The following is a 16731-nucleotide window of genomic DNA, read 5'->3' on the forward strand; positions in this document are numbered from 1 at the left end:
AGCAGGAAAAATAAAAAAAGGTTTGCTAGTCTGCTTTTTGCTTTTTAAAAAAATCTATTATTTTACAAAACTATGTACATGGGGGGAAAAAAAAAAAAAAAGTAATTCTGGCCTAAGTATACATAGACACAGGGTGGAAAACAATGCTAATAAAAGCATTTGCTCTGAAGTCACTCAAGTTTTATGTCAGTCTAACCTTACTGAACCCAAAGGAGATACAAAATGAAACAACCATAGCATTGACTGAACCAAGAAGGACCTGGTCTGAAAACCACACAGTAGCAGAATCCATAGTTTCATTGTATTTTGCATCTTTCATTTCTAGTAACAAGTGAAATCAAGAAATCATAGAATGGCTGCGTTTGGAAGGGACCTTTGGAGGTCATTTGGTCCAACTGCCCTGCTCAAGCAGTGCCACTGAGAGCTGGTTGCCTAGGAATATGTCCATACAGCTTTTGTATATCCCCAGGAACGGAGACTGCAACCTCTCTGGGTCACCTGTTCCAGTGTTCACCCTTTCCTGATGTTCAGATGGAACTGTCTGTGTTTCATTTTATGTCCATTGTCTCTTGTACTGTCACTAGGCACCACTGAAAATAGCCTGGTTCCATCTTCTTTATGCCTTCAAGTATATTCATATATTTGGTAAGATTTGACCTGGACATTCTCTTCTTTAGGCCACATAGTCCCAACTCTATCAGACTTTACTGATAGCACTGATGCTTCAGTCCCTTAATCATTGTAGTGCTCCTTTCCTGGCCTCTCTCTGGTAGCTCACTCTCTCTTGTACTGAATAGCCCAGAACTGGACACAATAATCCTGGACTCGGCAGGGCTGAGAAGAAGGAAAAAAATAATCCTACTGCAGCCCAGGATACTATTAGCATTCTTTGCTAGAATGGCACATTACTGGCTCATGTTCAAATAAGAATAAAGGGAAAGGAGTAACTGCGCTTTTTCTTATCAGTCTAAAGAATAACTTTGAGCTTCCTGCATTCTAAACTATTCAAATTCATTCTCATGGTACAAAGACTGGTCTTCCCATAATTGCAAAGAAAAAGAACAAAGTAGTAGTAGTCAATAATTTTTCTCTTACAAAAAGCCCACTATAATTGCAAAGCATAACAATGCTACAGTACCAGCAGAAGAAAATACAGGTTTTCAAAATGATGTGTTACTCCAAACTCTGTGCTTTCCCTCCTAGCAGTCACTGAGAGATTTCCAGTGAAGTTGGAACCCAAAACATATTCTGTATGCCTAAAAAATATATATCTAAATTAATTTATGGCTTTCTCCAGCTCTGAAAAATCTAAGTGAGATTTTTTTTTTCAGTGGGATACGAGTAAGGTTCTGCCACCACAGAAGTAGAAAGTTTCTTTTAATAATTCTGTTAAAACTGTTACATGTTATTTTTTTAAATTTTGCTTCCAGAATTTGCTCATTGTGATTCTTAGAGGATTACATAGGATACAGTTTCAAAATTTAAGATTTTTTTCACAGCTTGGACCATTCCTGATCCTACTCTCCAAAGTTTGCTTCCAAGTTTCCTAGCTGCTTACCATTAAGACTTTTTATTAAGTGATTATTCATGTTATGTGACATGCACTGATAAAAGAACCATATAGTAATTGCCTGACAAATCTTCATTTAAACTGAGATCTGAGTATTTGTTTATTTAAGTTTTCTGAGTATTGTTTTGACTATTTAAACTCATTGTGGTGTTAACTAACCTGGCATAGCAAAGAATAATCTCATTCTTGTAGCACAGAAACTTTCCCATGCCTAACCTACCAACCATAAGAAAGCTAGTTAGTCCCAGCCTGTTCCCCTTTCTCTGTTGTCTCTGTTTCTTTAGTTTTGATCACAGTCATGGCCTTGGGAGGTTTACAACACTAACACAGTAGAATACATTTACTTACAGTCTCCCCCCGCTGCCCTGGATGCCCAGGCAAGCCGTCTTTTCCAGGTGGCCCCTGAAATTGTAAAATACATAAATCAAGGGCATTTTTTAGCCATCCTTCATTCTGAAAAAGGCAAGCAATTAGCTGTAACAATCTCTGATCTCTTTTGTTTTTAGACTATTATTCAATACATCTTAGCTGCTCATCAGATAACTATGATTTTAATAATACATTTTCTTGAATCCTCCCTGATGTGTGTTAGGAATTGTTTGGAGAGTGACTGTTAGGTTGTCAAATGCATGCATGTTCAAAATGGATTTCTGTAAATGCAGAAATAATGGAAAGTCCTTATACTTTCCTTCCACGTTTCTTTGCTTAACGACTTAGGTAACTATGCATTACAGCAGTATTTGCTGACATTTCTGGTTTTGGCATTGGAAATAAAAAATGCATGGGTTAAAAAAAATCACAGGTAGTTTGATGATTTTGTAGTTATTCCACATGAGCAGAAACACACTAGAATAGCAATGTAACTAGTTCAGGCTGCAGCTGAAATCTGTTATTTCTATATCTTTCTGCTACTAATGAATGTCTCCTTTCTCTTTATTTTTTCCTCAGTTAATCAATTGTTAAAAGAAGATATTTACCAGCAAAGTAGTATTTTGCCTAAACCCAGTCTGTCATCTGCACATTGGCATCAACATACTAGAAGATTCACAGGTTAGTATATTACCCTGAATGTCATGTGAGCTGCACCAATGATAATTTTGATTATGTGAATTCCTGTCTTAGCCTTAAAGCTCAATAAGCATATTTGTAATGTACACATAAACCACTCCTTAAATAAATTTTCAAATACTAACTTCAGAAATGTAGAATGCAATATAACATTCCTGGTGTTGCACATAGTTAATTAAAAAGATACTTACCGGAGGTCCCTTTGGTCCGGGGAATCCAACAGGTCCCTGAGGCCCTTGTGGTCCCTAGTATAGAGACATCCAAACGTCAAGTTTTACTCTAGCTGCCATGACACTTGATTGAAAAGTTTGCTTCAATTATAAAATATATGAACTTCAGTTATAAACTATATGAACACTGCAGGTAATATCTGGCTATAAGAAGAAAGCCTCAGCTCTGCTGCCATAAATATTGGTAGCACTAAACATTGCTAACAATTCACATGGATAGATGTTGGAGGAGATTTCTTGAAACCAATACTGTCTGTGTAGGAACAGTAAGAAAAAAAGAAAAACCTACTTCTAGGAAATATGGCTGCATCTGATCTCTGAAATTGTGCATAATAAAGTACAAATCAAGTGTAAGCAAGAAACATTGTTTTCTGTGTGCATAAAACATGGAAACTAATTAATAGTCTGGTGGTCTTTTTACCTTTGAATCCAACATTCATCTTTGGCAGTTCTGACAATACTTCTAGCCAGGACAGCAGCACAAACTTACAAACAGAACAAGCTCCCTAGAGTTATCCAGGACTAAACAGAACATTCTTGCTATATTCAGATAGCTGGAAAAAACCCATGATGCATGAACTTTTTATTGATATACTTTTGTATATACACATACATGTGGAGAGAAAAAAATTTCATGCAACATGTTTTTATAAATTTAGTTAGAGGTGATCATGTGTTAGCATGTTGTGTATGTACAAGTATGTACATATACATGTGTACATACATGCATGTCCACATACATCTATACACATAGATGCACAGAGATATTTACATAAAGTACTAGCTAGAATGACTGTTCCTAAAGTTGTCATCAAACAAAACAGAGGCCAGCATTTACAATTTTTGCTTATGTGCTGGAAGGGACTATGTCAGCTTACAAAAGTATTTTTCCTGTTTAGTTTTTAGTGTGCTCAGTAGCAACTTGAAAAACCTTCTTTATTCTACATGATCCTACAGAGAGCCATGTGCCCATGTCATATAGTGCAAGGTTAGATTCTGTTCTATTTGGTATATGATGTCTGGTTTTGCTAGGATATCAGCTGTCAAAATATGTTAGAAATGTTGGTATAAAATTTGATGCAAAAGACTCAAGCAGGCCATATCTCCAAAATTATCCTAACCTTCTGTTCTGATAAAGCATAATTTCTGAGTTCCATAAGCCTCACTGTTAAAGCCCAGGCTCAATTCCAGAGCCTGCAGTAGGTGAAGCTAACGTAGCTGTGGGAGAGGATCCATTGTTCTCAACCTAGGAGAATTTGTCCCCAAGTGACTCTTATTCCAGGGTAGACCTTGGTTATACTGTAATACTAATTCTGAGTCAACTAAGAAGTGCTAGGTAAAGAAAGAAATGTGTACAATCTTACTGCACTGTCATTTTTATTTTCTGTTCCAAAATAGGTGTAAGGTTTTTTCTGAAACCTCCATAAAAATATTTTCCTTATGAGGGTTTGTTGGGTTTTTTTGTTTTGGTGTTTTGGTTTGGTTGGTTGGTTGTTTTGTTCTGCTGTCTCTGTAAACAAATGACCTTTCCTCATTTGCTTCTGGGTATGACATAAAGCATGAAGTTTCCAAACAAATAGAGGAGTTTTATAGAGGAACACCATTAAAATTGACTCAGCTACTGTACAAAAGATATGAAAGAAATTGGTCCCTCTCAGGAACTGTGTTATAAAAGCACACTTCAGTGTTTTATTGCAAGTAACATTGCACCTTCTTTCTCATAAATTCCCACTGTACTTTGATCCTACCATCTTGAGGCTTTTTGAAAGAAATAATATTGCTTTTTTTTTTGGTAATTTTTAATTTGCAATATGGCTTGCAGGTTTCAAACCACTGGACTGATGGATTATGTGAGAAAAAGTGCTAGGTTAGAAACAGCATGTTATCAAAATTACATTTTCTTTTTTTGTCATTACATTTCATTTTAACAGTAGCTACACAGGACAGATTATTAAATGTTTACACATTTGGTGTTTGAAATAGTCTCAGTGGAGTAGAAATCACAGGGGTTTTTTTTTGGCTGAAATTTGCCCCTACTGGGAAGCAGATATCTCACACTTACATTACACAAGTGATATGAGATATAGGGCTCTGAAATTCTTCATGTGTTAGCTCTAATCTATTTCTCTCCAGGGAAACCTTCATCTTAGATTGATCTGCTCATTGTTTTCAGTCCTCCCACAGCTTCTTTTCCTCATAACCTCTTGGAGCTGTCAGCAAACTCTCCTTCAAACAGCTCTGCTATTCACCTTCTGGTAAGCTGCCTGTGATGTTCCCCCTCAGTGTAAAGGAGTGTACAGTTCTTTCTTGGACTATGCCTAGTTGTCCACATATAATATCCTACTTAACTCAATCATCTCTTGAATCCCAGTTCCTGCCCCAACATCTCTCTCTTACTTGTCACAATATTGCTGTTTCACCCAATCTTTCCACTTATTCCCACTGTCCATGTTTCACTTGGTACATTCTCTTTTGCTTGATAAAGTGGTACTTCCAACTTCTTCCAGCAGCCTCCCTTGAAGTGTTGCCTTCCATGTATCCCAGCTACAGTCTAGTCCTTCAGACCTCAACTTTTCTTCTGTACTATCCTACTTCTCTTTCCTGCAAGGACTACTGCTACAACCAGCCCCTTGGACAGTTAAATAATATTTTGCTTCAGAAAGGAAAGAGCTAAAACAATTATTATGAAAGTTTTTTAGTAAACTGAAACTTTTGTTTCCAGTGTGCTTGATATTAATGTTATTTGCATATGCTTTAATGACTTTCAGCTAGCAGGAATTATTTTCTTAACCCAGAAATGTGACATTAGGTATTCGGACGTGCATTTCTTTGTGTGTATAGCAGACAAGTGTTTATGAATACTCAACTTGCAACTGCTAAGGTTAAACCAAGCAAAACTAACCTTAACTGCTTTCTGCACACACAAGCTGAAGAACTGATATTTCTAGAACACACCATACTCTTGTTATAATTAGTTTTATGGATGTCCTAATCTTCAATAATCAACTCAAGCAAACCATGTAGTCTGATCCCATGGCCCTTTTTCTTTTTCAGTTTGATTAGTCATTCTAGCAAAAACAGTTTGCTGTTGTTTTGCTGGTATTGTTACATCAAGCATGCATGTATTTAGCAAGGAATAGTGTAACAAGTGGAATGGCAGAAAATGCACAAGGAACTCCCTCCTGAAGAGTAAGACTTCTGGAGATCACTTGGACCTGGGGATGGGTACTGGAAAAAGATTTGTAGATTCTCTACATGAAGAAGGGTAGCAGTTTAATGAAATATGACTACTAAAGAAAAGTTTGTTCTTAAGCTTTACAAAAATACTTTGGTAGAGAGCATGTCCACTTAAACTATCTGTGTTCATTTTCAAATGCTGCTATTACAAATCTAATTTATTAATATTGTTTTTCTATATACTGCTGTGTAATGGGCTGACTGTATATTGGATGTGTGTATTGATTGGTAATAGCAAGCAGAAAATTTTATTTTACCAAGCACTATAGGATTCCTCAAGCATGCAGAAAGTAGGTTGAAGGGAATTCTTAGCTGATCAGAACAAAAAAAATAAATTAGCTGCTTCAACAAAGAAACTTCTGGAGATGGCCTGAGTGCATGGGTATTGTATGAAAAGTGTATGTATTCTCTGTGTCCTATTTGTACAAAACTGAGCTTTGAGCAAACAGCTACCTCATTCATAACTTTTTGAAAGGCATCATTGGAATTGAGATTTTTATAGTTCTGGTTACTTTGGTTGAAGTAGGACAAAGACACGAGAGGGAGAACCAAAAATAAACCAGCCACCCTCAAACCATACTGCTAGGTAGTGGGACAACCAACATGCACATAAATAGCTTTCACATACCCTTTCACCTGGCGGGCCAGGAGGACCATCATTGCCTGAAGTACCCTACAAAGAAAAGACAATATGTTCAAAGATTAGATGTCAATGTTATTTAAAAGAAACAGCCTGTAGCCAATCTATAAGTGTGCTTGACAATTACCTTTGGACCAGGTTTGCCAGTGGGACCTCTGGGACCTCTTGAACCTCTTGGACCCTGTCAATTTAATACAGATGCACTTATTAGATACTGTAATAAAATCAAAATAGTTCTTCACACTATAGTGGAGGCAATCAATACAGAGAAGCCTCTAAATTGCAAAGCAAAAGTACATACTGTTGGTCCTCGCTGTCCTCTAGGGCCTGGTTTGCCATGTAATCCCTGCATAGAAAAGTTCACAGAAATCATCTTAGCAGACACTAATTGTGAGATAAAGTTTTTTTTTACTGAAGTGGGGACAGAGTGCAACTCCCTTAGGTTTAAATGTTTTCTTTAAATATGTACTTCACATTTCAATTTATAGAATCGTAGTCTTTGATAAAATGTATTATCTTACTGAGCTCACTGGGACTTGTAACTCAATGCACTAAATTTGCCTCAGAATCAGATTCTGTCATAGGCATTAGAACATTTTAAACTACTTTAAAATAGTAGTGAAGATGGCACACAATGGAGTGCCTCAGCAGTAGTCTAAAGGACTTAGCATAATTCCCAATGTAGTAATAGCCTTGAAGACAAAGTTCCTAGGTTCCCATGGAGAGCTCCACAGCTTAACAGAGCAAAGAGCGAGCAAGTCTATTTTATTTTTTTTATAACAGAAATAGGGACTGAAATACCTATCAAGAGATACAGAACTTGCCAAAATATTAGCTCTTAATTTTTGCTTCAGTATATCTCCTAATCATACATATGAGATTTCTGTCTTTAGGCTCAGCTTTAGTATCACTTTGCACTGTAATGCAAAGAAGCTTAAAATTCAATACAGTATTATTCAGGTACAAAAAGGAACCTGATGAACCATAGTTTCTAATTTCTGAGGTAAACACAACAGCAACAGAGAATCAGAAGAGATATTTTAGCATAAAGCTTGCTTTTATTGGAAACCTGTCAAATGCACACACTGGTTTTCTTGTGTCTTTTCTTAATGTTGATTTTATTCCACTTATCAAAATTAAAGTTATGTTTGTTCTTAAATTGCTACACAACTCGTTGGCTCCTCAGAGACAACGACTGTCTTTCCTAGTAGCAGTGTGTGGTAGCATAAAATACAATGATGTCCTGTTAGGCAAGATTAAGAATAATACCTGATTCACATTACAAAGCCAAGTTATTTTCTCACTGATGATCAACATAACATTTAAGCATGGATGTAGATTGATGGTATTAATTATGTGGTTAGCACTCTAGCTGAATTGAAAGCTCTGTGAAGGTCTGATAATGGATCAGTATAATTAGATTTTCATAATTTTAAGTCTGTTCTTTGATGTTATCGTTTTGTTTAACTTTTTTACTCTGGTATCTTGATTATCAGTCATGTATCACTTGTCCCAACAAGATTATTTTATTGCTAGTGTCCATCCATAACAACAAATCATAGCTAAAATAATACAAGAACAATTTAAACCATATATAAGCAACACAAACACAATTGGATTTAATACATTTAATCTTAATGAATTTCTTAAAATACTAAATTTCTGCTTGTTTTCATGCTGCAAATTAAAATGGATTATTAAGAACAATGATATGTATTCAGTTTGACTTCAAGCTGCCAACATCTATGAATTCTGACATATCCTCATAATTTCATCATCTTCCTAACATGTTCTGCTGTGTACAATTAAGCTTCAGAGACAACAGCACAGTGACCTTGTTTCTAATATATATTTAATTTTTACAGTTTGAAGAATATGCATAACAGATTTTCCCTCACCTGCTTCAAGTAAACAAAGCAGCAAAAAGGTATCATTTTACATCTATTTTTTTAAATATGTAATAGTACATGTTCTTCATCTTGTCAAAGCTCAGCCTATAAAAAAAGCTTGTGGAAAACCAGAATACTTAGTAAATACAAGTTCAATTTTCTTGAGGGTAAATTGCGTGGTAGCAGGATAATTACTAGGACACAGGAAAATAGTCCTTGCCAACTCGCTCAGCTGTATTGTCAAAAAAGATGCCCTAGCAAAGGTGATTTATTGTCTCTGTTTCAAACATATAATTGTGGTATCATACCTAGTGAGACAGTTTCTGAGTTCCTGTGTATAGAGGGCGATACCTTAAAGAATAAAAACTAGTGCCTCAGTATGTCCTGTTTTACAGAACTGTAGAGGTTCACATTAAATATGAAAAGCTTGTTTTTATAGTTCTTCAGTGATTAAATTGTTTCCTTAGATTTCAGTGACTTACTATAGTGTTAAGTTCCAAAAGTGAACTAAGTGTCACACAAGCATGAATTATCATACCCTTGCACCTTTCTCTCCATTGGCACCTGGGAATCCTGGGAAACCAGTTGAGCCCTAAATAAGAAATCAATGCAAATATCAGATATCAATAGCAAAACAGTAGCATAGCCAACATTTAATTTACATGTAAAGCACACCTCCAAAGTCATGTACACTGTACACATCAAACTTGCAAGTGTGACAGCTCTGATGAATAGCTGTAAGTTAACTTACCATAATGCCTCAAGTCCAGAATGCATTAAAGAAATCAGTGTATACAAAAGATATTATTTGTCATCTTATTAGGCAATAAAGTATGTATTAAATCTGCAATATTTTTAACAGGAGGAAAGAAAATCAGTACCAGTCCACTAGAACTAACTGTATCATAATGAAGATGAGCAGACAAGGCTTTGTTGCTTCACAGTATAGCAATTCTTTTACAAAATAACTTAATTCTAAAGAACCATAAGGTGTTGCCACATCTGAACACTGGTCCCCTATTCACTTTGCTGAGCTGTAAATTACTTCAGGTGCTTTATTCATTGTAGGCTGACCATTGGCCAGTTTAATTTAACTGATACATCTGATTTTTACGTGTGCTTTTTTCTCCCCTTTCCTCCTGACTGCCCAGCCTAATCTGAACAGCAATGTTTTCTTTACTGCTGGTATACAGGTCCAGAGGGACAGGGGACTAGTTACCTGCCAAATTAGTGATTTTTCATAAGGGACTTGGGGTCAAAGAGGTGATAGACTTGATAATATATACTTTTAAGTGACTGGAGATGAAAATCAAAGCAGGGTTTGGTTTGGTCAGCCACTAAAGCTGCTGGCCATACTCCCTGCTGTGATAATGTCCCTGTATCTGTGCAGCTTGCTATTAGTTTTTTTTAGTGGAAAATAAAATGCTTATAACAAAAACTTAAAAGATAATTTCTTGCTACTCTTCTTTGAAATGACACTAAATATTTTTCCTTTTTTTCCTCTCTCTCTTTTTTTATCCATGAATGACTTAAGGGCAATACAACTTCACTGACACCAATTCAAATGAAAACATGACTGATAGCCACTGGTGGGAGAAAGGTAGGAGATTTTCTTTTCTTTCTTCCTTTTATTTCCTTTTTAATTTTTCACTCCTTATAATTAAAAACTGAACAAAACTGTGAAAATTCTACTCTGTGAAGCCCATGCATGTTCTTTGTAATTAAAATGCAAGAGGAAAAAACAAAGTCTAATGATAGGGCACGAGTTGGTTGTAAGTATCTTATATATACAGTACTTTTTGCAATTGTGTTGATTTAGAGAGTGAAAATTATCAGATAATAGCAATCTCTAAGAACAATGCTCAGAAGAAAAATAATGAAAAGCAAGTGACAACAAAAAGAACAGTGTGAATCTTCTTGACAATACTGGGAAAATATTCCTTACTTGCTTTACACAGCTAATGTGTTTTTTTCAGCTGTTTCTTTTTTTTTCTCTCTCCTTTATGTTAATTTGAACTGGACTGCAAATAAGTTCCAAAACAAGTCTCTCATGACTTGATGTATTGTAGCTGTTACTAGTTTTCCTTGGAAGTTTAAGTGACAAATTAGAAGAGCAAACAGCAAATTCAGCTTGAGAACTGTTTTCAGTTTTGATGTGATATGAATTTAAATATAATGAAATTCTGGATCAAGGCTTTGCTGAAAAAAAGAATAAATCAACTTTTACTTAAAGACTTACATAATTTTTCTTCTGAGAACTGAATAATGTAAAACCTCTTTGATCTTAGACTTTATAAAAACAGTACTAAAGTAGAACAAAAAGAGAGACTGAAATCTCAAACATTTGAGTTAGGAAACAGAAGCAAGAAAATGTCTGTCAAGGTGAATAGTTTTCATGAATATTTCCCATAGATGGTTTTGAACACTGAGTGTTCAATGAATAAGCATTCTTCGGAATAGAAATTATACATTTGAAAGAAATATGGCTTATTCTATGGAAAAAAACAGAAATGACACAATTGGAATCCTTGTACCACACAGAAAATTCCCATCACTAATCAGCATCCATTTAGTGATCAGTATAATGCTCATACTCTTTCAAGCATATCAGCAGTTCCTTCATTTGCAAGTTATTAAATGCATGCCAGTCTGATGCTCACAAGAAACCACAACTCATGAGAGGATAGCAAAGGTTTGAAGGCAGCAGAGTTAAGACCAGAAAAGGCAGTGCTCCTTAAAAAGCCTGATAGAGGGATCCAACATTTTAAAAGAGTTTACTTCAGAACATGATTGTCAAGAAAGAAATGCCCACACCCTGCTTCCTCCAGTACACCAATAAAATAACAGCTAATGTTACAAATGTCAAAGCACAAGATATACAACTCATTTACAGCTCACCTTTGGACCTTGTCTTCCTGGATATCCTGGCAACCCGGGTACACCAAGCTTACCCTGCAAAAAGAAGGCAGTGTTACATTTTGTTTTATCCTCCTTAGTGATTCAGAAAACCTCCATAGAAAATATTTTTTCCACAACTCAGAGTCATGATACTTCATGGTATATAATATTAAATGAAATAAATTTCTCATTTAAACTATTAATCACCAGTGGGGTTAGTTCCTTAAATTTAAATAAAAATACCTCTCCAGTGCATTATTTCAGCAAAGTCAAAACCTCATTGTCTTCTATTTTTCCTCCCTGAAGTGCTGTAGTGATGTGGGGCTGAGCTTATTATACTATTAGCATTCTCAAGAAAATCAACGTGTTAATAGGTTTAACTGGGAAGAAATCCTTTTTAATGTGTATTGTGTGATGGCTGCTTTGTTTCCCATGGATTTTTCATGAATAGGCATTTGAAGAATCAACTTTTTTCTTGAATAATTCAAAACTGAGATTAAAATAAATCATACCCCAGTATTTTCTGACAATAGATTTGTCAACAAGTATTACCACATTGCTATGTATAGAAAAGACATCAGGGTGATCAGTCTGATCAACACTGACATTAACTAATGGTGGGTGGCAAGAAGGAAGGGCCAATCTCTGTTCAGTCGTGCCCTATGATAGGACCAGGGGCAATGAATGCAAACTAAACAGAGGAAGTTCCACCTCAACATGAGGAAAAACTTCTTTACTGTGAACGTTAGGGAGCACTGCAACAGGTTGCCCAGAGAGGCTGTGGAGTCTCCTTCCCTGGAGATTTTCAAGATCCATCTGGATGCATTTTTGTGTGACTTGCCCTAGATTCTGCGGTGATCCTGCTCTGGCAGGGGGGTTGGACTCAATGATCTCCAGAGGTCCCTTCTAACCCCTGAGATTGTGTGATTCTGTGAACAGTAAATCACAGGAATGACAAGGAGACATTGATACTGATAACTGACCTTACAGGTACTTCCTTAATATTGTGGGGAGATCTAGGAGTTCACAAATACTATACTAGTCTTTTGGCTAAAATAAATACCAAAGGACCAACATCATAGAATTCTCCTCTGATGCACTCCATTCTAGTAAAGTATCCACAGAATATCCACAGAAGCTGTCTGACTTTCAATGGGCAAGAAGAGTTATAAATATTTGTAGAAAAGGGAAAAATTTGTGTTAATGATTCCAAGCCCAAATAACAGTGTTATCAACACCAATATTTTTTCAAATAACCTCTAATATTTAGGGCTTCAGATTCTGGATTTGTGAGACTGTGAAAGTCCCATATATGTTACAGTGAAGGAGAAATGCTTGAAAACATGAACCTATATTCACATTGAGTAATTTGAGTAAGAAGACTTAAAAAGAACTCAAATTCATAATTGAAAACTAAGAACTTACGAAGTTCGGTTTGGTTTGGTTTACTTTGGTGTTTTTACTCAGTTATAAACACTTGAGAAAGACATACTATTTTGTAGATGTCTTCAGTCAATTCATTATCCTGCAGATATCATGACAACAATATAAATTTCTGCATTTTTGTCAGCTCAGTGATACAGACAGCAAGCATTGTCATGAAAAAATACAGTTCTTTCTGAAAAATGTAGAAATATTGTAGGTAAAGATAATGTGACCCTTCTTGTACCAGATAATACCAGAAATATATAAAATTACCAAATTATACCAGAAAACAATCTTCATTAAACAATTTGTCATAATATGACTCTATTAATTCACTGTCTAGCAGAACATGTATCCTCCTTTGTGCCCAACTGTTTTCTTTGCGTCATATTTTCCTTAGCTGGCTTGAATGTATGTAATTTGGGATGACAGTTTAGCTGCCTTACATGCCAGTGGAGTACTTAAACAATAATAATTGCCAATACTTGTTCAAATGTGAACTCCACTGGTCTGCTGTAGTAGTGTCTCATAAAAGCTACTGTTAGATAACTAAAGATTTTGCAGATCTGGAGGCTTGTCTTTTTTAGTGGTAAAGATCATGGGCTCCATCTATGTTATGAGGCAATTATATGTTTATGTTGATATCTGGCTACTGACCTTTTCCCCAGCTGGGCCAGCAGCACCTGGGTCCCCAGAAGGACCTGCTCGACCTTTAGGACCTTCTGGGCCATCTTCTCCTCGTGGACCTGGCTGACCAACTTCTCCCTAAATTAACAACAACCTTATAAATAAGGAAAACTGTCTTTATGCATACATTAGAAAGACTACCTACAATTACTTGAAAATGAGTTTTCAGTAAACATAAATAAAGATTAGAATCATAGGATCATAGAATGGTTTCAGTTGGAAGGATGACAGTTAAAGGTCATCAATGTCAACCCCCCTGCAATGCACAGGAACATCTTCAACTACAGCAGGTTGCTCAAAGCCTTGTCCAATTTCCAATTAGGAAAATGCCACTATTTTTGTTCATTATATAAATGCATATAAACACATCAGGCACTGAATGTTACTTTCACAAGTGTAAGAGCCCAGTCACCTTGCCTGAAGAGAGCTGCTTTTGGAAAACTGTATTCTTATTTTGTCTCTCTGCAATTCCTGAGAGGGAACTCTGACAGTCCCTAGAAAGAAAAATGCCTGTATCTAAGTAGTGATGTGGATACCATCTTCACAGTTATTTATCTAACAGACAACAGATATAAGCCAGGATCCTCTTCTGAGAAGATTTTTTAAAACCTCCACAACACTTCCTATGAAAGGAAGTAAGTGCCCATTGAGCTAAATAAACAACCTTTCAGCAGAGATTTGCAAGATGCTATGTTGGAATGGAAATATCTTTATCCTGGATAGTTTAATTTTCCTCAGGCAAATACTGGAGGTCTTGGAAGTTGGAAAAGAAGATTCCCTAGGAAGAAGCTTAGTTAAAAGAGCATCCAAGACTGACATACTCTTCCTCTTTATAAGTGTGCCACCCACTATTGATTCACAAGAACCAAATCTCTGGCTCAAATCTGTGGATGTACAGGGAATTGAAATATTTCAAGCTACTAGATTTAAAATTATTTTTTAATTTAAATTAATTTGTTCACTTCATTGATCCTTTCAAAATAATAACACACAAACTTTTGAAGAACATACGGGCTATGAATAAGTGCTTACCCGGTCACCTTTAAGACCCATGTCACCTTTAAATCCTGGAAAACCATCTTCACCCTAAAAAAGGCAGAAATGTATGTAGTGACTTTCAGAATTAGGATATTTTTTTCTGCAGTCAAAATAAAAAAACACATTCAGAACAGACAAAAATAATTTCTATAGGTAAAGAGAAAACTTCAGACACAAGAAAAATCTAATATGACTATGGCTATTGTTGAGAAAGTGAATCAGTGCACTATACAGAATGACTTTTTAGTTTGACAGTTCCTAACGGCAGCTCTTTAAAGCTGTTTATTATCTGTTTAAAGATAGAGACAAAATGATTCTTCTGTTTTATTATGAATTATCTTGTAAAGTCCTTTCTTAACTCCTACGCTTTTTTTGATTATCACTCTTTTTAATAATGTCATCTGTTCAATTAACTAAAATTTGGTGTCAAATTATTCAGTGCTATTCTTTTTCATAGCAGAACCTCCCATATAATTAATTTTTCTTTTGCATTAGTGACTTTATAGTATGATGAAAGGAATAAAAAAACCTGGCTGGTTGTGAAAATCTTAATAAAAAGAAAAAAAAGGCACATATTAATGTTCATAACCTAAAAGAATGAGTAATCAATTCTATACAATAGTTTGATAACCTGCAATACTCAGCCCTACTCAACTCTCATTGGCTGACATGATTGAAAATGTAGAAAAAATTATGGACATTAAACTTAAACACATGTGCACTGGCAAAAGAGGTGCACATTCTTGTTAGTCCTAGAGAGAATTACTTATTTACTGCCTAGCAGATTTTGGCAGAGAATTTATTCCAAGAATTTTAATAGGTCTCCATGGTGAAGTACAAAGCAGACAGTACTCAGACACCTTCATTTACACCTGTATGAGTTAGTTTAGATTCAAACAAAAATCTCCAGAGTGCTTCAGCTGAATTGTTCATGACTTGCTCTAGTGCAACTGTTCAGCTTTTGGTTCTCACTATCTTGATCAAAGTCATCATACAACTGCTGTTCCAATATCCAGACAAAAAATACAATGGACTGCATTTTTAGCTGATGCTTAGTTCTATCTTGATAACAAAGCTCTTTGTGATGAATGAGCACGTATTAAGATGTTTTATTACGATGTTAGGTTTTCTATATACTGAAGTGACAATGCTGACTTAGAATCTGAGTAATATGTGAACCATCAATAAAGCCAAGAAAAAGTGATACTGGGCTCCACATTACTGAAAAAAAAACAAACCACAACAGGAAAGGCTTTCTATTTCGTACTCAATTTCCAAAAATTACTTTGCATTTTGCATTCTTGAGCCCACAAAAGCTTTTTCTTCTCCCTTATCAGCACTTGAGACAGATTGCAAGGCTAAAGCCATTTTGACTCTGTTCAAAAGTAGTTATGCTTCATGCTACAACTTACACTAGTAAAGGGTGATAGAAAGAGAATTGCTAGTTGTAAAAGGCTAAAAAAAGGTGAGGAGACATTATAAACAAAAAAAATCAGATAAGCAAATATAGTTTCTCAATAGTTTGTGTTGATGTAAAAAAAGATGAAGTATGTCATCACGATTCATTGAAAAAATACATATTAAAAACCATTCTAAAAGTAGGTTTCCCATGCTTCCTAGCTGGGGCACCTGAGGTTTATATGGTCATCTTACATTGCATAACTTAAAATGTCATGCTGGTCTTTCTTAACATTTAGGAAGAGGTGAAAAAGGCAGAGTGCAGATAAGTTGTTAAAGTTGCTCAGTTGTGGCCATGGACAGTAATAATTATATGAGAACACTTTGCAACATATCAGCAAAGACTGTCCACGTGCCAACTGCTGATCAAATGGCTGCCAAATGAGCTGAAACTCTTCTTCAGCTTTCACAGTGAGGTTCCAGCTATTTGAGATCTGCAAGAGGCTGGTTTTATACCATGTAGGAGGAGAGAGCTGAATGCTCTATTTCCTCTTCTGCTGTTAATAAAAATAAAATAGCTAAACAGCTGTAGTGACATTTACTGCTCAGTGCAGAGATGGACCTCCTCTGGTATCCCTGGAACCCTTCCAT

At 35.7% G+C, this 16731-nt stretch overlaps 1 protein-coding gene across 1 annotated transcript in view; it reads right to left on the reverse strand.

Moving 5' to 3' along the window:
• Positions 1-16731, reverse strand: part of COL11A1 (collagen, type XI, alpha 1) — a 134733-nt gene that overhangs the window by 45894 nt on the left and 72108 nt on the right. The window contains exons 29-37 of the mRNA XM_010006667.1: positions 14677-14730; positions 13615-13722; positions 11533-11586; positions 9173-9226; positions 7047-7091; positions 6873-6926; positions 6734-6778; positions 2830-2883; positions 1919-1972 (exon numbers count right to left, since the gene is read on the reverse strand). Of these exons, the coding sequence (XP_010004969.1) occupies positions 1919-1972; positions 2830-2883; positions 6734-6778; positions 6873-6926; positions 7047-7091; positions 9173-9226; positions 11533-11586; positions 13615-13722; positions 14677-14730 (522 nt within the window). The remainder of the gene's footprint in view (positions 1-1918; positions 1973-2829; positions 2884-6733; positions 6779-6872; positions 6927-7046; positions 7092-9172; positions 9227-11532; positions 11587-13614; positions 13723-14676; positions 14731-16731) is intronic.

The sequence above is a fragment of the Chaetura pelagica genome, unplaced genomic scaffold (assembly GCF_000747805.2).
Source record: "Chaetura pelagica isolate M959 unplaced genomic scaffold, ChaPel_1.0 scaffold69, whole genome shotgun sequence".
Classification (NCBI taxonomy): domain Eukaryota; kingdom Metazoa; phylum Chordata; class Aves; order Apodiformes; family Apodidae; genus Chaetura; species Chaetura pelagica.